This window comes from Tamandua tetradactyla, chromosome 6, assembly GCF_023851605.1.
Source record: "Tamandua tetradactyla isolate mTamTet1 chromosome 6, mTamTet1.pri, whole genome shotgun sequence".
Taxonomy (NCBI): domain Eukaryota; kingdom Metazoa; phylum Chordata; class Mammalia; order Pilosa; family Myrmecophagidae; genus Tamandua; species Tamandua tetradactyla.
In genome coordinates this window covers 35,169,693-35,194,873 of record NC_135332.1, presented here as the reverse complement: position 1 = coordinate 35,194,873, position 25,181 = coordinate 35,169,693, and the positions used below count along the sequence as shown (strand labels likewise).

The window sequence follows — 25,181 nt, the reverse complement described above, 5'->3', positions numbered from 1 at the left end:
TAGATAAATCAGTCAGAAAAAATAACCAAAAATACCCAAGAATCAAGTGGAGATAAAAGCTGAAACTAGTGAAAAAGAAAAGAGAAAAAGAATACATTAATAAATCAGCTTACGAGCTGGTTCTTTTGGGAAAAAATATCATTGGAAGTTGAGCAATTATTTAATCAACAAAGGGGGTAGGGGGAGAGCACATAAACACAAAATAAAAAATAGGGAAATAGGGCTGAGAATATAACCATAGTTTACAAGACGCTGTTTTGTTGAGTATTTGCAAATAGCTTGAAAACATGCATGAAGTTGGTGATTTCCTAGAACAAATTACTATTTTATACTTTTGGAGTGGGGAAAATCTTTCTGAGGAGGAAATTATCCTCAAAAGCCAAAAAGAAAAGTGTTGATATACTTGTTGAATAAAAAAATTATAATTAAGTTTTGTACACTAGAAAAATAACAAAAATAAATTCAAAAGATTAGTGACCAAGAGGGGGAAAATAATTTCAACCAATCACAAAAAACCTACTTCTTTTAATACACGGGAAAGGTATATAGTCAATTAGAAAAGAACGTGAACTCAATAGAAATGTGGGCCAAGATCACAAACTGCCAGTCTGTAAAATATAAATGGGTAGTAAAATAAAAGTGAATCTCACTATGAATTAAATAAAAGCAATCTATCATCTATCAGATTGACAAATAATAAAAACTACTTGACAGGGCAGGCCACGGTGGCTCAGTAGGCAGAGTTCTTGCCTGCCATGTGAGAGATCCGGGTACAATTCCCAGTGCCTGCCCATGCAAAAATAAAACACCAAAAACTCTGCTTGACAAATCACAATATATGGGGAAACTTTGAAAAACAGAAATTTAATGAAATATGTGTGGGAGTGTAAATACACAAGCTTCATTGCAATTTGGCAATATTTATCAAAAGTAAAAAGACACATATCTTTTGACCCAAGCAATTTCCTTCTAATGATATAAATAATCTTTAGCGATGTTTGCTCATTTGAGCATAAATACATTTTCAAAGGAGTTCACTGCAGCATGATAACAGAAGAAAGGAAGCAGCTTAAGTAGCTATCATAGTGGGATTGAGTAAATAAAAATGATATTTTTGCAGAATGGAACACTGTAGAGAATTAAAATAGGTAGATCCATGTACTAACATGGAATTGTGTTTAAGATGTATTATTGAATGAAAAATGTAAATTAGTATTTGGGTAATTCTTCCATTGCTGGGGAAAATATGCAAGCAAAATCATATGTGCCTGCATAAACAGAATATTTCCGGAAGAATAGAGAAGAAACTGGCAACAGGAGTTACTTCTAGAGAAACAATTAGAGGTAGAGGCTCTGGGGGTGGGAGCGAGATTTGATTGTTACTATAATCCCTCTTGTTCAGTTGAATTTTCTCCATTTACAAATATTGTTCTTAAGTAAAAATTGATTAATAAAACCAAAGGGAATGAAAAAAAATATGAAGAATATTTTTAATAGCACAATCCTGTGCTATCAATACCATATTTCCTAAAAAACATTAGCTAAGAGCTCACTTTTCAGGCCCTATTCCTGTTTTTACTAGTTCCGTTCAGTAGATACCCAATTCAATTCTTCCTAAAGTTTCTCAAAGAGTCAAATACCTTGAATGTTTTAAAAGAGAAATCCTGTCATTCGTTACTTAATTTTATCATTTAGGATTTACCTTATGTTAATAATACATTATAGTTGGCAAGAGGCTAGGGCTGATACGTCATTTTTTTTAAGTCAGGTTCAGTTATGTGTTCACATTTATTCATTCAAATTAAATTTAAGGTCTTTTTTAATCCAACATGTGTAAAAAGTATGAAAATATTTTATTTCATATGAACTAGTACTTGAAAACTTAACTTCACCAATTTAATTATAAATGGTGGCTATACCTCTGTGCCAGATATGTCAATAATTTCTATATATATGTGTGTGTTCTAAGTATAATCTGAATTTGCCTTAGGCAAAATCCATTGTGAAATATGAAATTTGTTTTCGTGAGGTTGCTGATTTGAATTTCATATTCTTACATTCCCATCATGTTTTACGCTTATTGAAACTTATCCAACTCTCCTAGCTATTCTTCCAGACTCTATCCTTCCATCAAGTCAAACTACCAGAAAATAGCTCATTTTTAGTGTTCTGCAATAATAATATCTAATATTTACTGAGCACTTTAATATATGCCAAGGCTGTAGTAGACACTTTACCCATAATGCCATACTTAACTAAAACAAATATTTCACTGCTGAGTGGAGTATAAATTGGAATGACCATTTTTATAGAATATATTAAAAATAAAAATGCCTGTAGTTAAAGGTGCATCGACCTTTTTTCCTTTTTCCTTCCTTGTTTCTTATTGCAAAAATGCAGTTTTACATCTGCACATTGAGACACATTAAAGGAATTTCATTCAAGCATTTGTTATGATAGCTAAAAAGAAAGAAGAAAAATCTAAGTGTCCACCATTAGGACAGTTGTGAACATGGAATTATCATGGAGTAGTTAAAAATAATAATATTACTCTATATGTGCTAACACGGATATAACTCCAGGAAATATGCCTGATGAAAAAGAGCAGTAGAGAGTATTGAGGAAAGTATAATGCCATTTATATATTAGAAAAGAAACATACAAGATTATCTATAGAATTGATTATAACTGCAGAGTAAAAGTTCTGGAATACTATACAGGAAATTCTTACAGAATAAACAGAATAATACACATGAAATCAATAAAAGTTGTTACCACCCAGAACTGAGGGTGGTAGTCAGAGGGGATTTTTTTATATATGATTGAATTTTTACAAAAATAATACAGTAATAAATTTCAAATTTTAAAACAGGTTTTTTGTATGTGTGTGTGAAGGTAGCTCTCACTGAATTACGGATGAGTAATAAAAGAAAGACTGTTTATCTTTTTTTGAAAACCCTTGTTGAGATACATAATTGTCTTTGCTGCTTGGGATCTTAAGGGTAAATTCATTGTACGATTACATTGTTTTTGTATGCTATATGGCAGGGGTCACATTTCATTCTTCTTCCACATGAGTATGCCCTTATTACAGCACCATTTGCCGAATTTTTCCTTGTTTGTTTGTTTCGTTTGCTTGTTTGGGAAATGCATGGGCCAGGAATTGAAACCGGGTCTCCTGCAGGGCAGGTGAGAATTTTACCACTGAACTACCCTTGCAAATACATTTTATTTGCTGGAGGAGGTGGCAAAGTACAGAGAGCGAGAAACAACTCTATATACCAGGTCTTTTTAATCTATAAAGTCATTTAATTTGGATAGCAAACCTACCAGTTAGGTATGATTATTATTAACTTTACAGATAACTAAATTTAGAGTTATGAAAGTTATATAATGTGCCCAGGATCCCATCGCTTGTTATTGCTTGTTCATGTGAATGCAACATGATGCGTGTGGAAGAAAGCTGCTAGCATGCTGAGCAGGTCTATGCTGTTAGCAGAGAGCACTGGATCAGGACATCAGGCAGATTTATTCCTAGCCTCTCTTGCTCAGATGCTTCTCCTGTTCAGTGTCCATCACCATAACTGACTATTTGGACAAGCTTCTTTGTAACATTAATCCTTCGGTTCATGTTTAAAAACACATACACATGGAAAAGTATGGCAGAAAGACTCTGGCTGCCCATATTTCCTGGCTTCTGAGTGTTCATGACTTTATGTGGTCCCCTTCCCGTGAGTGTGGCTAAGGACCTGTGTCTTGCCTCTGATCAATAGCACAAGGCAAGGGGGATGGAATGTCACTCCTGATCATGTTACCTTATATAAGACCCTATCTTGTTAATGGTCTCGCTCTAGAGACGCCTCTCCTTTCTGTCTTGATGAAGTATTTGGTCATGTTGGAGAAGTCTCCATGACAAGAAAGAGTGGGCAGCCTCTAGGAGCCCAGAGAAGCTTCTGGACAAAACCTGAACCTCTTAATCCTATAGCCATAAGGAATGAATTTCCCCAACAACCTGAGTGAACTTGGAAACAGATTCTTCCCCAGACATGAATGTACACTAGCTAACATACTGGAGCTTCGTGAGACAGTGATGGTTAATTGTATGTGTCAACTTGGCTGGGCTCTGGTGCCCAGTTGTTTGGTCAAACCCTTGTGTAGATGTTGCTGTCGAAGGTATTTTGTAGATGTGATTAGCATCTGCCTCAGGACTAAGATATCAACTCCTGTCGGAGTTTCCAGCCTGCTGGCCTGCCCCACTCAAGACTATAATAGCACACTTGCTTGAATGTTCAGACTGCCATTCTGCCCTATAAATTTTGAACTTTTCAGGCCCCAAATCATATGAACTAATTCCTTAAAATAAGTACCACCCCACCACCAGAGAATCCTGACTAACACAGAGACCCTGAATAGGGGACCCAGCTAAGCCATGCCCAGAATCCTGAGACACAGAAAGTGAGATGATAAGCGTGTTCTTTTAAGCCACTAAGCTGTAGTAATTTGTTATACAACAATATATAATGAATGCAATCAATCAGGCATAAATTGGTATGAATGCATTTCATATCACCTGAGAATTAGATTTACAGATATAAATGGGGAGGAGAAAGAAATGAATTCACTAGATATCTAGGGGTGAGAGTAGAGCTGACTCTAGGAAGATAGACTGCATGCAAAGAAGAGATTGACCAAAGGTGTCTCAGGATGGATTTCCTTAGCTTCACAGTTTTATACAAGGGCATGTGGAGAATATTTATTGATTGAATGTCCCAATTTTATTTCTGAATAAGAATAAAAGCCTCCAGGAAATGCTTTTTCTAGGCAAGCATTAAACCTCTTGACTAGTTCAAGTCATCTGAGTAAAGATGGGCAGCTTAAAGGTTAAGGAAGCATTTGATTTTGTACTTGCTGTAAAGTAAAAAATCTGATATGAGTCAAAATCACCAAGAGATACCATGGCCTATTGGTCAAAACTTTTAATTATTTTCTGGTATCACATTGACCGTGATCATTTTATTCCATCTCTCTTAAGGTGATGTTTCTGCTCTGGGATAATTATCTGCCACTGTGGGTTTTTAGAGCTGCTTTACTGGATCTCTTTCTTAGTGATGACAGGAACTTTATATTTCTCTTAAGTGTTCCCCTCTTTTATTCCACACTATACTGCTACCGGCAATGTTTTCTGGATCCTATTAAATGTCAGATAATCAACCATCTCATCTTAACAAGCATCTCAAGGTTTAGACTGTCTGATATGCCTCTGTCCTATTCCTTCAATTCTTAGTAAACACAATAATAATTACTCCCGGATCTGGTACAAAAGCTGTTTATGCATCATCTGTATTTAATAAATAATGAAGTGTAAAATGAAGAAAATAATTTTTTGCTGAATAAGTCTGCATCTATTGGCCTAGTGCTATGGAATGTGGAAAGAAGCTGAAATTTGGGGAAAGACAGACCAGCAACTGAACCTTTGTTCTGCTTCTTGCTTTCTGGCTACGATCTCTTTAGGGTTCAGTTTCTTGGTATGTGAAGCAATTATGATAATATCTACCTCAGATGTTGTGAGTGACAATCAATTAGAGAGAGAGCATGGAAAGGAGCAGTATTGATGGCTGATTGTAATTCAAGCACAATGTGATGGAACTGCAGAAAAGGGCAGCTGATTCTAAAATCTCTGTCCTTCCTCTTTATCATAAGCCTAAATAGGAATATACATAAAGAGTTCATTTTACTCAAGTCTTAACAACTACTAACCCTTTCTGGTGTCTATTTAAAATCTTTTATGGTGCCGGGTAACTTTCTCCATGTTCTACATTTTCCTTTAACTTAAAAACAGGTTCTGAAAGCTCCCTCTCTTGGCTTGGAGCATCTTACTCTGATAGAGAATAGAGGGGTGATAAAAGAAGATACTTCGTATGGAGAGTGCGAGCATAGTTCAGTGGTAGAATTCTCATCTGCCATACAGGAGACCTGGGTTCGATTCCCGGCCCATGCGCTTCCCAAAACAAACAAACCAATGAAAACAAACAAAAAATTAACAAATGGTGCTGCAATAATGGGATACTCACATGGAAAAATAATGAAATGTGACCCCCGCCATACAACACACACACACAAAATCTGTATGGCTTCACCTTTTTTCATGCCTTGCCAGGTGCAGCCATAGTAAGATGCATTTTCTCTTCTTTTTCTGACATGAAATTCTCCAAGACTTAGTTACTTCAAATACATACTCCAGGATGTGGGCTGCCTTGCTCTCAAGGAGGCTCCTGATTCCCTGGTTCCCTCTGGCTCCCGTTGATTCCCATCTGACTCTTGGAGGTTTATTTCTCGTGCTCTTCCTGTTGCAGGCACCATGCACCCCAGGCCTCAGTGAGCAGGGTCCGGGCACCCTGAGTTCCTCTGCTTGTCTGCTTGCCAGCCTCCGTCTTACCTGAACTTTGCAGGGGGTATTTTATGATTGTCCAGAGACTATGGACAAGGTCTGGCCTAGGCAACCCCGTGAACTCTTCTACTATCGAGACTGCAACCACATCTTCTCTACCAAAGCCTGAATCTCAGCTTTGGGGTGGTGGGTTTTCTTCCAGTTTGTCCTTTTTTTCTGGGTATTCACCCTCAGCCATAGGGTGGGCTTAAGAATTCTCTTTACATCTTGATAGTTACTCCCCTTTAAAGTTGCCAATTCTTTAAACTTTTCCTGCTCAAGTTATTGTGTGATTTCTTTCTTCTAATTGAACCCTGACTAATTCACAGGTAACATGACCCGAAATCACCATTTGGCTAAAATGAGGCGGTAGACCTATTTAAAACTCACTCTCTAAAACTAAACCTTGTCTCATCTGCAAAATGGGAATAATAAAATCTAATTCAGAGCTGTAAGGATTAAAGGGAATTATGTATATAAAAGCTTTATCAATTTCAAAGTATTGTATTGTAGTTTGAGGAAAGCTAGACTTTTTAATGAAAATGAGACCCTCTCCTCCTTACCCACTTAATGCCTTCTCTTCCTTCAGGTCTCTGCTTGGATATCACACCATTTTATTGAGTCTCCTGAGTTGCGGTAGGTATAACACAGACTTATTCCTATCATAGCACTTAATATTCTGATCATCTTACCTGTGTATTAGAGATCATAATGTTGTTGAGGTCAGAAAATGTGTTCTTTTCACTATTGTGTCTCCAACTTTAAGGACCAAGAGATAGGAGGCCCCTAATATTTGTAGGGTGAACAAATCCATCTGATAGGCAAGTCAATGTATCACTGGAAAATGCTAATTTAGAAGGACTAATACAATTTTTCCAAGGGTGAAAATTCAGAAGGTTATACTAAGCACTGAGAATATTGCAACCACAGGTACAGAAGTATCAAAGGACGTGACCTTATTGAAAAACGTGGAGGAATCCATTGTGCCTGGAGATTTCTGTGCCTGGGAAATGGGAGAACATGGTAGGAAATGATGCTGAAAAAATAAACTGGGGTCTGACTGAATGCTGAACTGATATGTCTGAACTTAGTCATTAGGCCTTGGAGAATCATCAAAGTCTGAAAGCAGTAAATGGCATGAGAAGAAAGGGCAGTATGGTCCAGCTCAGAAGTCTTGCAGTGTTCAGCAGTTGTCTTTGGAATGGGGAAAGGGGAGAACTTAAAATGAAAAATGTCTGATGCTTTTTTGGGCATCTATTCTACTGGCTGGATCCTTGGTGATATATTAAGCCAAGAAATCATAAACAATAGTGACATCTTTCAAGACCTCAGGGCTAGCTAAAAAAGAGTAAAAGTCATGCATTGAATGAACCACCCCTCAGTGCTGGAAGCCTGGGCTGAAATAGTCATAATCTCATCATATTTGCCCTGGAGATGCCTAAGCAGGAAGGTATGAGGGCAAGATTCCAATAGATTACAACATTAATGGTGTCTCCTAGAATTGCTCACCTTAGTATCCCTGGGCATCCCAGAGACAGGATTCTAGGATTTAATTAATTTTCCTTAGGGTATGTCACTGTAAAACAAAAATATTAACCAGACAATCTTACTGTTTGCCGCTTGCCAGGTACCTGGAAATGTGTGGTCTTTCGGCAACTGCAGAACTTGGAAACACTTTCCGAAAACAAGTGTGCATGCAAGAAAAAGAAATTTGGAGACTAATAAAATCAGATTATCTTTATTTAAGGCACTAATCTGAGACTTAAAAATGAACTATTTCAGGATGTTTCACTTATGAGATAGAAAGAGTAAATGTGTGAAAATTCCCATAGATTTTAATCTATTGAAATTTAATTTTCAAAGAGTCCATTTCATGGTCTGTTTAACTGTATCACAGGAACAATCTAACAAGATGGAAAGTGAAAAGAATTGCCATGTTCACATCTTGTTTTGTACCCTAAAATGTGACATTTTGAAGACAAAGGATCTTAAAGATTTTGCAATTAATGTTAAATACTGGCAGTAGGAAAAGGATATCTGCTCTTAATCAGCATTTTGAAATTTTTTTGTATTTGTGCACATGGAAAAACTTGATCTTTGAACTTGTAAAGATGTTCATGTTGTTATAGCAATGAATAGACAACAGGGTATGAATTACTAGGTCATTAATGCAGGCTTCTTGATTAAAGTCAATTTGATTCTATCATTGTGAATTATCACATGCCTAAGGCATGCATTAAGGACATCACACATGCCTGGACTTGTTTTATTTTTCAATTATTTGTAACTATTATTGTTTGTTATAGCAAAGCAATCTTAACAAAATTTAATAGAAATTTACCATTTTCTTAATACAAAATTGTCCTTCTAAAACTTAACTTGGACAGCTGCCTACTCTCTGACACTCACCCACTAATACTCTTATAACCAACCACATTAGGTAAGAAAAATAGTGATAAAACTTTTCATATGTGTATGTTCACACAGAGTCTCCAAGCAATTTATAAACATTGATTAATTTATTTTTGATATAACCACTAGGTTCCATAGCTGCTAATTTTCTCATCTGTCAAAATTTTTATTCCAAACTTTTCCCTTGGCCCTCTAGAGTTTGTACTTCTGTGCAGTTAAAAGGAGGTTAAGAAGATCATGTTTATTAAGAAATCCAAAAGAACCTGAATACAATTATGTAACTATGGTAGATGGCTTTTCTGAATAGATATATAATGCTCCATTTTCAGGTACTGTAAAAAGAGAATTCATGTTCTAATTCCAACTCCTTGAGTTGTCCTTCCCCAAATATACTAGATAAACAGGTACCTAACTTTATGCTTGCTATTTCCTCTTCTTAGGAGGACATCATCATTTTCCTCTCTTAGTCCCATCTCCTATTAACTTTTAGCCTTAGCAGGAATTTCCTCTCTCACTGTTGCCATGATAAGGAAATTAATGGCTGATTTCTTTCTGCAACAACTCCACCTATATCACTTTGATTATAGGACTTCCCTCGATATACTACAAATATGTTGAACAGGTCAATGTCCAGCCAGGAAAAAAAGAAATACAATGATTTAATGGAAAGACTTGGGGCTGGAAAAGCAGAAGAGAAGAGAATTTCTCTAGTGGTCAGAGTGCTGCCACAGGCCCCACTGCGTGCCTCTGCTGACAACTGCAGGCCCCATGACCACCAAGGCCAGCGCTGCTGGAGCCGCTGCTGTGGATGCCACAGGAAGCACTGCTGCTTCCTCAAGTGCTTCTGCCCCTGCTGATAATTCTGGACTCACTAATGATCTGAGCCTCCAATGATGATGGAGCCCACAGTTACCTAAATTGTTCTTGTGTCCCAACTGAGGGTGCCTGGAGCAGAGAAAACATACAGTTATCCCCTTCCTGACTGTTCCAGTTTGCTAGCTGATGAAATGCAATATACCAGAAACAGAATGGCTTTTAAAAAGGGGAATTTAGGGCGGGCCGCGGTGGCTCAGCGGGCAAGAGTGCTTGCCTGCCATGCCGGAGGACCTCGGTTCGATTCCCGGCCCCAGCCCATGTAAAAAACAAACAAAAACAAACAAAATATAATAAAACAAGAAAATGTTTAAAGATGTTTCCCTTTCTTCCTCCCTTCCTTCCTTCCATCCTTCCTTCCTTCTCTCTGTCTTTCCTTCCCTTCCTCCCTTTCTCAAAAAAATAAAAATAAAAAAAAAAAATAAAATAAAAAAAAAAAAAGGGGAATTTAATAACTTGCTAGTTTACAGTTCTAAGGCTGAGAAGAAGTCCCTATTAAAACAAGTCTATAGATATGTCCAGTGTAAGGCATCAAGGAATGATACCTTGACTCAAGAAGGCCAATGAAGTTCAGAGTTTCTATCTCATCTAGAAAGGCACATGGTGAACACAGTCAGGGTTCCTCTCTCATCTGGAAGGGCACATGGTGAACACGACATCATCTGCTAGCTTCTTCTCCTGGCTTCCTGTTTCTTGAAGCTCCCTGGGAGGCATTTTCCTTCTTCATCTCCAAAGGTTGCTGGCTCCTTCTCTGCTTCTTGTGGCTATGGTGTTCTGCTCTGCCCTCTCTGAATCTCATTCTCCAAAGTGTTTCCTCTTTTATAGGACTTCAGAAACTACTCAAGACCCACCCAAATGGTAGGAGACATATTATCACCTAATCCAGTTTAACAAGTACTCAAATCACATCCCTGGGGAGATGATCTAATCACAGTTTCAAACATACAATACTGAATAGGGATTAGAAAACAGCTGCCTTTACAAAATGGGATTAAGATTAAAATGGCTTTTCTAGGGTATGTACGTCATTTCAAACCAGCACAATGACTTTCCCTACATATGAATATGTCGTGGGTCAGCATAAGACATTGAATGGGAATTTTGCAGAAGCTGTAGAATGACACACAAAGGCCAGAAGATGGCAAAGAAAAAGTTTAGAAACTCAGAAACATATAAAATATTCAGTATTTTTACTTAACATTGACCTAACTATAGCCTATGACCAGATAACCCAAATTTTACAATAAGGTACGGTAAACATCTCATAAAAGAAAAAGAAAGACTTTAGACTTCTTCTTTGGTATGAAGGGAGGACCGAACAATTTTACATGGCTTTTCCAGGTTGCAGAGGTGTTGCACCCCTAGCCCCCGTGAGTGGAAAGGATAACTGTATGCTTCTTTCCTCCAACCTGCTGAAATCTCACTGGTACCTTTTATTGGCAGAAACCAATAAGAGCACAATTCGCAAAAGGGACATAGAAATGTAGTTTTTATGTTTTCAGCCTTGGCAATAGAGTGGAGAATATAGAACAATAGTATACAGCTGAGTCGACAAACAAATAACTGGCAAATATCTGTTTATATTTTAGACAGGATCATTCTTGCTGCTATAATGATAACAGATAAGAAGACAAGCCAAGAGAAGAACCTATACCAATAACTTAGGCAGGAGATTTTGGTAACTTGAAAATATTGGAGGTGATAAGTGGCTGGATTCTAGATATATGGGAAGATAGGATAGAAATTTCTGTCTGATTGAATGCAGCCAAAGAGAGAAGGATGTTGGAAAGATGTGCTTGCCATCCCCTGACATGGGGCTCATTTGCAGGAAGAACAGGTTTGGGGGAGTTGTTCCTAAACTCAGTTGAGGACTTGGTTATGTTTGAGGTGCCTCTTAGGCATACACGTGAAAATGCTGAGTTGGTCATATAGGAATGAATGCCAGGAAAGAAGTCTGTGCCTGTGGAGGGAATTAAAGCCAGGGCAATGGTTGCGATCACTAAGGAAGTAGGGATGTTTGAAAGAGGAAGGAGAATCAAAGACTGACCTGTGGGGCACCTCAACATTATCAGTTCAAAGAGGTAGGAAGGAATGTGTCCACAATACTGAAAAGGAGCTGGTATGAGTCAGGAGAAAACTAGGAGTGTGGTATGTGGAAAGACAAGTGAAGAAAGCAACTTCAGTGAGAAGTGATAAATTGTTGCAAATGCTACAGATAAGTAAGATGACAATTAATAATTTACCATTGGTCAAAAAGATGGTCGATGGTAGAGCCAAAAGCTACACCTGTGAGCTTTGACTCTTGTGGTCACGTACTTAAACTACCATTCTATATTTCAACATTATCACCAGCTTCCAGAAAACATTGAGGATATTGACAGTAAGATGTAATTACCCCTTGTCTGTGCATCATAAAAAGTATAAGCAGCTAAATAGTTTAAAAACCTCCTGTCACCAGGGCCTATGACAGGGAACAAAGGTGTGCTTTGCCTACGACACTGTGAGTGACTAGGGGATAGTGATGTAAGAACCAGGGTACACACTGGATTGAGAACATAAAAAGACATTCATTCCCATGTAATTAAATCGTGGGCCATTTCCCTGTCTTATGAACACCTGGACTGATTGCATACAACCTAGCTCTTACGTTTAAACATGTTTTTTCGCAACTGGCAGTTTTCAGAGACTGCGGATTGGTATCTTATACTGACAGAGTGTCAAGGAATTTTGACATCCAGCTGCTACTTCAAGGGAATTTCTTCATTCATCTCCCCAAACAGGATTACAAAAAGTGTAATTTAAAACCAGACTTGACTATGGTCATGTCTACTTTCTGGTGTGGACTCTAGTGTGATAGATGCAATGTGCTGCCTCACCACTGTGACCGTCCACCTAGATAGCTGTGTGTGTGTGTGTGTGTGTGTGTGTGTGTGTGTGTGATTGGTATGTGTTCACTGGAGGTGGGGGTCTTGGACAGGGATGAAGATAAAGTGAACCTTTCTACAGCACTGACAGGGCACAATATGAATAGTCATAATTGTTTGATGTCAGACCTGAGAGTAAGAATAACAAGTTTTGAGTCTTAGTTAATTAATCGAATGAATTTTTCTTGTTAAGCCCTTCACTATTGGGAGCATATGTTTCCTTTATTTTAACACAAATCCTGCCCCTGAAAAATATCTACCAGAGTTGAAATCAATAATATAAATTTTTGTTATGACAGGATTTTGTAAACGATGAGGCAGTACATAAGTGTAAAGGTAATTATGATTTCACTGATTGATCACTAGCTCCCATCCTGCAAGAAGTTCTTCCTTGGTCACATAACAGCATTGTTGAGTAATAAAAGAAACTACCCTAAGCAAGATGGATGCTTCTTCATCCTAGCTAGGTGCAGATTAGACTCTATATGAATTATAAGCTCTTATAAGACAAGCCATTGTTTGACATTCTTTCAACTAGTGTCAAGATACTTAGACCAGGAATTAAAAGGCCCCTTTTGTCCTGGCTTAGACATTAATAAGTTTGAAGACCTTCGAATTTTAAAACTATATCTTGAGCTTAGGTTTTCTCACCTATAAAAGTTAAAAAATACTTGCATGCCTGGCTCACAAGTTTGTAGTGACCTTAAAAGATAACGAATATGAAAGCACTTTGTAAGTTAAAGAGCACTCTATAAATGCAAGAACTTATCTTAATATTTCCATTTTAATCACTGGGTTTTCTTCCTCTAGTAAGCATTGCCTGTTCTCTTTTGATTGGTGTTACAACAATATTGCTAAATATCAAGATGGCTTGGGTCGAGATGGGTATATCTATATGATCCATAAGATTTATGGCATTCCTTGATTTCATAATGCTAATAAGCACAGCCTTTGACAGATGTGATTTTCCTAGTGGCATCTTTATATGGCTTGACTGACTCTTTTACCAAGAGTTATGTCTGCTTGAATAAGCTCCTTGAACCACCATCACAGTCCCCATAAATCTCCAGCCCATTCCCTATGACAGTAGCCATGTCTCCTGCCTCCTTAAGAGACTGCAGAGGGGTATCTTGGATGCACTGTTTCCTGTGGTTGGCAAAGATTTCTCTGAGTTTTGCTGTGTTGGCAGGGAGGGCACAGGTGTTTTGGGGAAGACTGAACAGCACTAAATTATGGTCAGTCCTGGTGCAAATGCTGATAAAAGCCGAATGGTCCTTCACAATGAGTCCTTGCACAGCTGGGACCTGAAAAAATGTCAGGGGGGATATCAGACTATTTCTTTCTTTCCTTTCCTATGACTTAGGTTCCCTGGAACAGAATTAAAAGGTGAAAGTCACTCAGATTTTGCTGTATGATCAAGATTTTGCTCACTACAGCATGAACTGTAACCAGGATCCCACTGTAGCATGTCGAAGTACAAAGGGGAAATCAGTTAAATACTCAATCTAGGGCCTGTACTTTGGAAAAAACACAAATGGGTCCTTTGACTTTTATCCCTGATAGATTAGACCAGGGGGTAGATCATTCCTTCCCCCTTTGTGTGTCTGTGTAGGTGTGTGTCTGTGCATTGCATATGCACAACATCTGCCCAATGTGGGGTGGTTCTTATACAATTGGGGTGCAGTTTCCATAGGAGAATTTTTACCTTTTTACAGAGGCATGCCCTGATTCTCTGTACCCAAATTAATGCTTATTGTGTTTTGCTTTTGAAACACTCAGTGTGTACCTTTATTTATATTATCATATCAGTATTACTGTATTAATATTTTAGCATTTATGTAACTTTCTTTGAATTAGGATGATAGCATGGAGCTTCTTCCTCAAAGAAAAACAATTTCTATGTGATGGTCAAGTATAAACAAAAAGCCCTACATGGGCTGTGTTGATGATATTTGGGGCACCAGCATTAGACCTGTGAGATGGACGTTGGGGATTTCTTGGTTACTAATTGCTCTGATAGTGGTTATTCATTATCCATTCAGTTATATTCATGCCAAGTTTCATGATATATTTTATTTTATCTTTGTGACATGTACATTACAAATTGGTGCTTATATAATATTGCTAGCCACTTAACTGTGACAAATAATTAGCATAAAATTGAATGTGGCCCTGAAATATATGAGCAGACCTGCTGCCCGGAGATTAGGAAGAGGGATGTTCATAGAAGCTGAAATTTAAAAGTCCTAAATAAGTTTTATTCTATTCTATTTATTTATTTTGGGGCGGGGGGGGGGGTGCATGCTCCGGGAATAGAACACGGGTCTCCTGCATGGAAGGTGAGTCTTCTACCACTGAAACAACCGTGCACCCTTTATTCTTTTTAAAAAAACTTTTGTGGCAATGAAAATGTCTGAACAATTTTAATGCTGTTCAGGGTTTCACTCATGTTTACATTTATCTTAAATTCCAAAGCCATTATTTTTCCTAAAATGGGGCTTTTCTGATATGAAAACATCACAATTGAAACAGGACTTCTGTCTGTTCCATACCCTGGTAAGTTGTGAGCTATTGGAAGGTAGGGGCTATGCTTATTTACCTCTGTATTTGCTACAGGACTTGACTAAATAAATTCTCCACAGGGAGGATAGAATATAAACCTTTTGATTTTGGATTTCAGAATGACTGCCTGTATCTTTTCCATTATAGGTGGGTAGTAGTTCATAACTCTATGTCACCAGGTGTTTTACATATTCTCATTTTATACTTTTACTGTATAGCATTATTTATATTTTATATTGGTATTATTTATACTATATTTATAGTTTACAAATGTTTAACTGAAGTCTGTTTCCGCTACTTGCTTTATGCCGCACAAGGGGAAAAGTTGTTTTTATTTGGTTTGTTATTGTACACTCAGCCCTTAACACAATTCTGGGCACATTTTAGGTACTCAGTAAATATTTTTGAATTAAAGAACAGAAAAATAATTGAAGACCCCTTAGAAACAGGTAAACATGCCATGGGGTGATGATCCTTTTTGTTAATATGAAATGAAAGCTCCAGTTTGAAGATTAAAGCTTATAAAACAGTATTTCACAAAACGTGCTCCACAGCATGTATGAAGTCATGATCAAATAAGGTGGGAAATGCTGATAACTAAAGGTAAACTTGTTCTGCACAGAGCCGTCTTTACGGTAGGAATGCAATGCTCTTTAACATTTAATGAACACTGTGAATTTCCAAGAAAAGTTTATTGTGCTTACCAAACTTATTTACCTGTTGGTTTGTTTGTTTTTTAAGGAAAGTTCTCCCTGGACTAAATTTCACAGAACATATTTTTCCTTTGGGGACCACCATTGTATAAAAATCTTCCTATGAACTCAAATTTACTCTTAGGCTATATAACCATGGGTTTGATCAGGAAAACAGAAATTACTTTATGGATGTGAAGTGTGAAAAGTTTAATGTCAAAAATTAGAAGCTTACACCAGTGGTCTTCCAACTATCTATAAAAACGGTGCAGTCCCTTTTTCTAATTTCTGACTGGTTTCAGTCCTATGCTTATACAAAATACGATCAAGATGTGGCAATGTCAAATTACTGTACAGTTTTCTAAATGTTTATTCTCCCATTCTATTCTGTACTTGCCATTTTGCAGAACAATAACAATGAGTTTGCAGATGCTTAAAACATTACTTGTACTTACTGACAACTTACCTCTGGTCTTCTGTGACAAGAGAAATAACGAATAGGATCATTATAAGAGGTCTTTTCATGAAAAGAATTTCCTTTCTCGCTTTTCGACCTAGAAAGGAAAGAAAGCCTCTCATTCAATATGCCTAATTTAACATAAAAAAACACCATTTTCCCATTCAGTAATAGCTATTTATACAGTATTTTTGGTCTTTTACGTACATTTCATTTATCATTTCCATTTTGTAAAGACAAACACAGAGGCTGAGATGCACTAAATGACTTAGCCAAGACCCATGTTTATGAAATAGAAAAGGTATTATGTCAATCCAGTTTTCCTGAATCCTGGTATGTTATTCTTTCCCCAATTAAAAAAAAATGTAAATAAACCATGATACCATTTCCACCATCACCATCATCCTTTTTTAAACAATTAAATCATTAAAACACTTATAATTGTTACATTGATAAGTGTTCTATTTGCTAGCTGCCAGAATGCAACATACCAGAGATGGATTGGCTTTCAATAAAAGGGGATTTATTTAGTTAGTGTATAGTTCTTCAGAGGAAAGGCAGCTAACTTTCAACTGAGGTTCTTTCTTATGTGGGAAGGCACAGGATGATCTCTGCTGGCCTTCTTTCCAGGCCTCTGGTGCCAACAACTTTCCCTGAGGTGATTTCTTCCTACCTCTCCAAAGGCCTGGGCTGAGCTGTAAGTGCTGAGATGAGGTATGCTGAGCTGCTTGGGCTGTGCTACATTGAGCTCTCTTATTTAAGCACCAGCCAATTAAGGCAAACATTATTCACTGCAGCAGGCACACCTCCTAGCTGACTACAGATGTAATCAGCGACACATAAGCTTCATATGCCATTGGCTCATGTCTACAGCAATAGAACTAGGCACCTTCACCTAGTCAAGTTGACACCGGAATCTAACTACCACAATAAGTAAGGATTCTAAAACCCTTGGCATCTTTTTAATCTCAACATAATTTTTAAAAATCAAGATGTATTCACGCACAAAAGTGCCTCCCTCCTTTTGCTAGGACTCCAAACATCTCCAAATTTTCAAATTCTGTGATCTCATTTTAGGAGCTATATTTATCTGTGGGGAGCATTGGATCATGTTTAGTTTTCCTTCTCGATACTCTCTCTTTATTTGAATTCCAGCCACCACTCTTTCCTCACTCTCTTTCTCCATTTTTAAATAATTCTCACTTTTCTTTGCATCCATATATCCTACAGCCAACCACTGATTGTTGGCTCTCGTTAGGACCTTTGGCATTTCGCATTGTCCTCTTTCTTTGGACACCCTGATGTATTCTTGTAAAAGCTATCATTTGTTGAACACCTGGTATTTTCCCGAAACTACTCAGCCCTTCATATATATTTTTGAAATTTAATCTTCACATCGTTAAGTGGTAGGAATTATTATCCCTTTATTTATAAAGGAAGAAACCAGGACTCAGTGATGTTACTGTCCTCAAATCACACAATTCATAAGTACAAAATATGGGATTTCAGCAGCCTTGGTTATTTTACCATAATATACACGATACCTGCATCAACAGTTGATGATCATATTAATGATTGCTAATGACTTCCTACTATATAGTTCTGGTCCCAGATAATCTGTCAACTTCAGATTCATAGTTCTAGTTGACAACAGATAAAGCTGTATTTGGTTGCTCTCAAGTGCAACATCTTTAAGCTAAGCTCATTATCTTTTCTTCAAGAAAGTCTCACCTTCTTAGGTAAATAATATTGGTAAACATCCAATTGGCCAGATTGGACTTGTCCTTATCACCATCTAATTTAGTCACTGTAGCCTTATTCATTTTTCCTTTTTCAGTCACACTGCAATTGGTTCTGGTAATAGTGCCACAGTTTCTCATTCGGATGATTGATGAAACCCTAAGTAATTTCTCTTTTGCAGAGCTATTCTTTTTTGTTTTGTTTTGTTTTCACTAATTTTTTTAAAATACCAGAAAACACCAAACGCAAACATTCATCACTTTTGATTATTCCATTCTACATATATAATCAGTGATTCACAATATCATCACATAGTTGCATATTCATCATCATCATCATTTCTTGGAGCATTCGCATCTATTCAGAAAAAGAAATAAAAAGAAAACAGAAAAAAATTCATACATACCATTGCCCCCTCCCCCTCCCCCTCACCGATCACCAGCATTTCACTCTAAATTTGTTTTAACATTTGTTCCCCCAATTATTCATCTTTATTCCATATGCTTTACTTGTCTGTTGATAAGGTAGATAAAAGGAGTATCAGACACAAGGTTTTCACAATCACACAGTCACATTGTGAAAGGTAGATCATTATACAAACATCTTCAAGAAACATGGCTACTGGAACACAGCCCTACATTTTCAGGCAGTTCCCTCTAGCCTCTCCGCTAAATCTTGACTAACAAGGTGATATCTATTTAATGCATAAGAATAACCTCCAAGATAACCTCTCGACTCTGTTTGGAATCTCTCAGCTATTGACTGTTTGTCTCATTTCACTCTTCCCCCTTTTGGTCAAGGTGGTTTTCTCAATTCCTTGATGCTGAGTCTCAGCTCATTCTAGGGTTTTTCTCATTCCCTTGATGCTGAGTTGCAGCTCATTCCAGGATTTCTGTCCCATGTTGCCAGGAAGTTCCATACCCCTGGGAGTCATGTCCCAAGTAGACAGGGGAGGGTGGTGAGTTTGCTTATTGTGTTGACTGGAGAGAGAGGCCACAACTGAACAACAAAAGAGGTTCTCTTGGGGGTGACTCTTAGGCCTAATTTTAAGTAGGCTTGACCTATTCCCTGTGGGGTTAAGTTTCATGAACTAACCCCAAGATTGGGGGCTCAGCCTATAGCTTTGATTGTCTGCACTGCTTGTGAGAATATCAAGAATTCAACTTGGGGAAGTTGAATATCCCCTCATTTGCAGAGCTATTATTCTTAACCAAAAACTTAACTGTGACATTGCACTCCTTAAAAATATCTGCTCATTTTTTTTTGGAATCAATTCCAAACTCTTAGCAGTGTGGTTCAATCAGCCTTCCCAGTTCATTTTCATGGGACCTGGAATATCTTTCCTTTTTGTCCTCCTTGAACATTCTCTTTCATCCTTTAAAATCCATCCTAAACATTATATTCATCAGCCTTGCTTCTTTAAAAGCAACCCTAGAATTCAGCTGTTTTCCATAATCAGCTTTTATTTTCCCATCCAGAGAGCTGCAGTTTGACTGTAGTTTGAATGATCCACACTGGGCTTAGCTAAGTGGTTCCTCTGCAGGCTGCAGGCCAGCTGGGCTAGGCTCTAGGCTGCTGGGTAGTTATGGGACCCCAGATGAAGCCGTAGCCACTCTCTAGGGTATACTCTTCTGGAGTACAAGTACAGATCTGCAAGATAATTTCAAGTTTCTGCTAGCTTTATGTCCACTAACATCCCCTTTCCAAAAGCAAGTGGCATTGCTAAGTCAACTTTAAGGGGTAGTGAGTATACACTACTCATATGAGGAATGGCAAAGGATGGGTATATGATTTTATCCCTGTGAAATCAAATATTGAGTCCAATTATCCAATGAAGTGCAAACGTGAAGCTTTTCTTTGTCCTGATAGGCAGTTAGCCATCCCCTCTTCAACATTCTCTAAATGCATTCCATAGTACTTATTGCAATGAATTGTTCACATTTATTAATATGTGTTTCTTCCAAATAGTATGTCATAAGACATAGAGAATCTTCTGGTTATTATTTTTGTCGGTATAAAATAACACTGTACTTTGCTTATAGGCTAGAATTAATAAATATTTGTTTGAATAGATGCATGAATAAGTTGTTTCCCAAATTCCCACATATAAATCTTTCTATGGTGATTTGAAGCTGTTCCATTTTGAGAGGACCATGTACTCTAGAAAAACCATGTTTTAATTTTGGTTCATCTTAGGGAGGCAGCCATTTCTTTATTCCTTATTCAGCCCTGTAGGTTGGAAACTTGATTAGATTATCTCCATGGAGATGTGACATTCCCAAGTGTGGGTATTGGAGGGATGTGTGACTCCACCCATTCCAGGTGGGTCTTGATTATTTTACTAGAATCCTTTAAAAGAGAAGATTTTTTTCTTTTCTTTTTTTTTTTCATGGGCAAGCACCAGGAATTGAACCCAGATCTCTGGCATGGCAGGCGAGAACTCTGCCACTGAGCCACCATTGCACCGCCTTAAAAGAGGGAGCATTTTGGAGACAGCGAGAGAGCCACAAGAACCATGAAAGCCCGTGCAGCCAGAGACCTTTGGACATAAAGAAGGAAGATGCCCCCAGGGGAGCTTCATGAAATAAAAAGCCTGCAGAGAAAGCTAGCAAACATTGCCATGTTTGCCTTGTGCCTTTGCAGTTGAGAGAGAAACCCTGAATGTCATCAGCCTTCTTGAACCAAGATTATCTTTCCCTGGATGTCTTAGATTAGATATTTCTATATTATTGCTTTAATTGGGACATTGTCATGGCTTTAGAACTGTAAACTTGCAACTTAATAAATTCCCTGTCTTAAAAGCCATTCTGTTTCTGGTATATTGCATCAAGGCAGCTAGCAAACTAGAACACCCAGTAAAACATATTCTTAATCTAATCCATTCCCGTAGGTGTGAACCCATTATAAATAGAATTTTTTGATAAGGCCACTTCAGCCAAGGTGCAACCCACCTTATTCAGGATGGGGGCCTTTATAAGAGAATGAAATTCAGACAAATAGGGAGAAATCCATGGAAGCAATAAGCCTAAAGGTATGAAACCCAGGTGAGAAGGGAGAGACCATCAGACACTACCATGTGTCTTGACATGTGACAGGTGAGCCTTCACCGACAGCCGGTCTTCGGGAAGAAAACATCAACCTGATGATGTCTTGATTTGGACATTTTCTCGACCTCAAACCATAATTTCCAAAGCTCCCATTGTTATGCCAATACATTCCATGGTATCTGCCTTGAACAGCCTTGGAAACTAAAACAGTTTTCCACAGAATTCCTTCTACTGGTTTCAAACTGATTTCATTTTGAAATCTTTTTGACTTCTAGGTAATACCAGAATAATCAAATGTGGAAGTCTCACATTATATTAGTTTTGTTTTTACTCATTATGGTTCATTGTGACCTCACAATGAACAATTAATCCCCAGAGTTGAGATTATTTCAAATGGGACTAGATGACATAATCTTTCAAACTCATGCTTAAGTTGTTTTAAGTGAGCAATAAGTTACTTTATTGCTTTATTCCAGTAGCTACATGGTTCCAGCTGTAAGTGCAGTAGTTTGCGAAATTAGTATTTAGCCATACACTTCAAGTCTGAGCCCATAAAATATAATCTTCACCCGCTTTTTTTTAAGCCAGTGAAAAATGCTAACATGAAATGAGTCTCTCCTTTCTATGGCAATTTAAAACAAATTAACAGTGACAGTAATGCCATTTTCATTGACAAACCACTTCTTCATTCTTGTCGTCAACAGCTTTTTAAAATTTTGAAGCTTAAACCGATTTCAAACCTTTTATGGGGGAGGGAGGTGGATAAACACATGTTTTCACCCGTAAGAAAGAAACATTAGTGTTTTATTTAAAATCTCAACTTTTACAAAGCTATCAGTGAAAAATTGATATAGTAAAGCTAGAACGATTTACTGTCAGGAAAGCAAGGAAACCAATTTACAGTGGTAATCTGCTTCAAATCCCTTTGGAGAAAGACACATGGGCTAAAAGGCTCCAATTCATGGCTTTCTAACAAGATGAGAGAAGCTAAAAAGCAAGGCAGCTGCTGTATTTATTAATCAGATGTTGAGAAGTTATTGTTACAATTTAGGTTTTGTGAAGACATGCACCTGACACACTGTTAAAGAACCCAACTGATCTTAATTCAGGTTTTACTTAAATGAACAAGGCGTTTACTTTCTGAATAAGATATTCTTCTTTTTCCCCACTGCTCCTCTCTTTACCTCTACCTCATTCTTCTTTGTGCATAGTACAACCCATAGAGACTGAGCTCTTCCCCACCTGTACTGCAATCACAACAAATCACTTAGTGGGTCGAAAACATGTCCTCATGCTTTCATAAATGAGAGTGTTTCTGTTGGAAACCCATCCCTCCATCCTGCACTCATGCTTTCAGCCACAATTCCAACTTCTCTGAGTAGATTTATGCACTCTTCCTCTGACTCTCATTGTCTTTTGTAAGTACCTTCATCACAACACTTGTGACAAGGTAATATAATTATTTGCACGCTAAAGCACCAAACAGGGTCTTTTATTACACTGCCTCATTGAATGTTTACTCCATAGAAGAGCTCAATTACATTATTAAAATAAATAAACATTTATAACAAAAACATGATATATCATTCCTAGGATGAATTTCACAGTTATGTGGTTGCAATGGTCTGACAAGAAAAACCTATGATATCAGCCAGCTGGATTTTTTTTTGTCCTAACTCTCTTGAAAGCTCTTCAGAATGGTGAATTTTCTCTTTCCTATTTACCAACTTAAAAATAGGATCTTTGCTGTAGCTTTTGCTTGTCTTAGCTAAGCGTGGTGAGATTCTCAGTAATTAGGGCTTGTAAAACACCACAAGGTTCTCAGATGAATTAAAGTGTGAAATCTTATTACAAGCAGTATATTGCTGGAGTAGCAAACAGGCATGGAAAATTACACCATTTCCTAGTCTCTACTGCTTTTAAGAAACAATGCAATTCTTAATTATCCACAAGTACTGACATGATTTCCTCCTACTATGTTTACTACCAGATAAGCTCTCTCCCTTGTATTAGGTCTGTTTGAGGGTAACTATGGAAGTTTCTGCTTCAAAATGATGTCGTATTTGGCCACCTCGGAAGATCATGTCTGTAAAAAAAGTTTCTGCACAAGCACACAGAAATTATGGTGCCAGTTGTTCCAGTTTGCTAGCTGCCAAAATGCAAAATACCAGAAATGGAAAGGCTTTTAAAAAGGGGAATGTAATAAGTTGCTAGTTTACAGTTCTAAGGCTGAGAAAATGTCTCAATTAAAGCAAGGCTATAAAAATGTCCAAATTAAGGCACCCAGAAGAGGTTACCTTCACTTAAGAAAGGCCAGTGGGTTCAGCATTTCTCTCCCACGTGGCAATTGTGGCAATAGTCTGATGACTTTCTCTCCCAGCTTCTTGTTTCATGACACTCCCAGGGGCCTTCTCCTCCTTTATCTCCAAAAGTTACTGGCTGATGGTCTCTGCAGTTCTCTCGACTTCTTGGCTCTGCTTGACTCTGCTGTGGTTTTCTTATGGCTCTAAAAAGGTACTCTCACCAAAATGCTTCCTCTTTTCAAGGATTGATGGGTAGAGTCACAATTCCATGGAAGCCAACTGATCAAATGTCACCACCCACAACTGGGTGGGTCACATCTCCATGGGAACAATTAAAATGCTCCCAGCCAGCAATGTTGAATGAGGATTAAAGGACATGGCTTTTCTGGGGTCCACCACAGATTCAAACCAGCACACTTGTCAAAGATAAAGTAGTTTAAAATTACACAAAACTTCCCCAGTTTCCATCAGTGAGTAAGTAGTTGCAAGTTCACAACAGCAATGGATATTTTAGGCTGTCTCCTCACCTCCAAAGGGTTGGGAGTCTAGTTTTGCTTCCATTAGGCAATTTTCCATGTTAAAACTATATGCTATCCAAATACTCTGCAAGAGAAATTAGTGGTGAACTGAGTTTTCTTATTAGACTGGATTGAGGGGTAGACAAACATGGCAATGCGGAGCAAATCAATTAGATCTTGCATGCCAACCAACCCAAATGTCTAAGTTGGAGCTATATAAAGATTTAACTTGTATATGATGCTATGGAGGGGGAAGAAAAGAAACACTTAAAAGCCAGCAATAATGGGTAAATTTGGTAGTAATTATAAACCCCATCAAACTTGCCATGATAATAGTCATAAAGGCTTTGCATAAAGGTCTCCCTTTGTGCAAATAACCACTTATGTCAACAAATCTGGAAACAGCTATTTTATCAAAGAGTGAAGTTTTCTGGATTTCTTCTTCTTTCTTTGACTCCCTGTAGTCATAATTAATATAATAAAACCCCATTATAAAATCATTAATGTAAATGCAAATAAGATCTTGCATTGTTAATGCCCCCACCAGACCCTTAATCATTTGAAATGTCATGCTGCATTAAGTATAACATCGATTACATATGCTAAAAACATGCAATGCAAAAAGTATTAAAGCTCTACTTTCAGTCTGTTAGCTAGAGCAAAAGGGCTTAAAAAAATTAATCTCTTCTTGAGCCTTGAATATTTTGGAGGATAAAGACCCATTAAATTTATCAGAAAAAGGCTTGGGTTCCCAAAAGATCTTTGGCCTTTTCTCATTTTCCTAATTTTATCTGAACTCCCTTTCCCCACCCACATACTCTTCTTTCCTCTTCAAGTTTTTTTCATAGAGTGATAAATATTTGGTGGGAACTTTCTACAACTTTTGAAAGATAATAAAGTAGTTTAATCTTGAAGATGTGCTCCAATTGGTTTAGTTTTTAATATTCTGTACTTAAGGGGGTAGATGAAGATGCGTTTTCAGAAATGAGGGTGGTTGGAGAAGATGCAAATACTTGGCGGCAGTAGTTCTTCAGATTCAGGGCTCTTGCTAGGCATAAAGAAGCAACAAATCTGCTGTGCTAAAAACAATGACTTGCAATTATAAAGCTTATTAGAATTTACATATCACAGTTTCTTATTTGATTGCTAGTGAGGTAAATCAAAGTATTGGCCTTTCAGGATTTAAAAAATTTCCCTTAAGGTCATTGAAAAGTTATTTATTTCAT

The 25,181-nt window shown here is 37.6% G+C and overlaps 1 protein-coding gene across 8 annotated transcripts in view; it reads right to left on the bottom strand.

Moving 5' to 3' along the window:
- LOC143685948 (uncharacterized) overlaps window positions 1-25,181 on the bottom strand; it is a 100,708-nt gene that overhangs the window by 46,516 nt on the left and 29,011 nt on the right. For 7 of the 8 annotated variants that reach the window (XR_013176813.1, XR_013176815.1, XR_013176816.1 and 4 more), the window contains one exon: window positions 16,357-16,444. Coding sequence is in view for 4 of the 8 variants with exons in the window: in XM_077163068.1 (XP_077019183.1) it covers window positions 16,357-16,444 (88 nt within the window). In the remaining 4 variants the exon portion in view is untranslated. Of the gene's footprint in view, window positions 1-13,444; window positions 13,941-16,356; window positions 16,445-25,181 lie in introns of those variants that run through there. The other variant, XM_077163071.1, reaches the window with a different exon arrangement.